Source organism: Pteropus vampyrus, unplaced genomic scaffold, assembly GCF_000151845.1.
Source record: "Pteropus vampyrus isolate Shadow unplaced genomic scaffold, Pvam_2.0 Scaffold179, whole genome shotgun sequence".
NCBI classification, from domain to species: Eukaryota; Metazoa; Chordata; class Mammalia; order Chiroptera; family Pteropodidae; genus Pteropus; species Pteropus vampyrus.
In genome coordinates, this window is record NW_011888960.1 from 1373130 (window position 1) to 1374579 (window position 1450).

General features: G+C 51.7%; 1 protein-coding gene across 1 annotated transcript in view; it reads right to left on the bottom strand.

The window, feature by feature from the left end:
• Positions 1–1450, bottom strand: part of STK10 (serine/threonine kinase 10) — a 94385-nt gene that overhangs the window by 16451 nt on the left and 76484 nt on the right. Inside the window, exon 13 of the mRNA XM_023537144.1 lies at positions 5–72. Within this exon, the coding sequence (XP_023392912.1) occupies positions 5–72 (68 nt within the window). The remainder of the gene's footprint in view (positions 1–4; positions 73–1450) is intronic.

Consider the following 1450-nt stretch of genomic DNA (forward strand, 5'->3'; position numbering starts at 1 on the left):
GTGCTCCTCCATCTTCTGCTTCATGCTCTCCTTCCGCTGCTGCCGGGGCAGCTTTTCCACCTCGTTCTTGACCTGCCCCGGAGACAGCAGGGTGGCCACGTCAAGTACCTACTCACACGTCCTAAAAGCAGCCTTCACCCCAGAACCCCTGGACCGGGGAGATCAAAGACAGCCTCAGCCTTCCAGGCCCAGCCCGCACCCCGTTCTCCATCAGGCCCCTCTGACAGGTGGCGCCTTCTGGCCCACTCCAGACTCGGTTCCCAGCACCCCAAGGCAGACGGTGCCACCCGCTCCTGCCGACAACACCTCAGTCTCCCTTAGGGCGGCATTTCTCAACCCTTTCATTTTGTTACTGTCCCCTCAGAAGCCCTTTTAGACACCTTTTTCCTAGTCACCCGCCCCCACGAAATAGTAATCCTGCAAAAATACTATCGTTATGTGAAACCCTCATAACATCTAAGCTTTAACCCCTTGGCGGTGACGTCACTCCATCAAGAGTGCATGCTTTAGGCGCACCCCTCGGCTCCTGAGGTCCAGCGGGGCTGACACCCTAACCCCATCTGGCTCTAGGCTGGTTATGTGAGCCAGGTTGTCAGTGAGCACAGTCCTCGCCCTGGCCTCCGGGGCTGGTTCTGAGTGGACATGTGACTCTCGCCGGGCCAGTGAGGGCTTCAAGACATTTGCTGGAACTATTATGGAAGAGCTGCTCTCTGTCCTCTGGGATCGCTAAACTGAAGATGCGGCCCAAGTGGGCCACCCAGGAGGGAGCTGCCTGGGACAGCATCAGCCGGGGCAGCAGTGAGTGTGCGGGCGGAGCAAAGTAAGAGGGTGGGGAGAGTCTGCTGAAGTACTAATCAGAGAGCAGGACTGGCCACCAGACAAAGTGGACTTCAGAACGTGGAGTATTAGCAGCAATAAAGAGGGACGTTACATACGATAAAAGGGTCAGTTCACTACGAAGATGTGACAATTTTACTTAACAAAAAGATTTTTAAAACAGGACACAGAGAAATAGATAAATCCCCAGTTACAGCTGGAGACCTCATCACCCCTCTCTCAGGAGCCAGTGGAACGATGCATGGAAGGCGGGGAAGGCGGGAAGGCTGCAGACCGGAGAACGCTGTCAGCCACCTGGCCGCCTGTGGGCGTGCACGGAACTCCACCCAGCAACCATCGACGTCCCAGTGCGCACGGCCTAGTCACTAACAGACCACCGCCGGGCCACAGAACAAACCTCAATGAATGTTTAAAAGTCGAGATCTTAAATGTGTTATTCAACCATAATGAAATTAAACTAGAAATCAATAAATAGCAGAAGATATGAAAATCCAAAAAAATTTCAAAATTAAACTTCAAACTTCGAAAAAACCCACATCAAAGAGGAAGTTGCAAAGGAATTAGATAATAAATCTAATTGAATAAAAATGAAAATACAAATCAAAATTTGTGG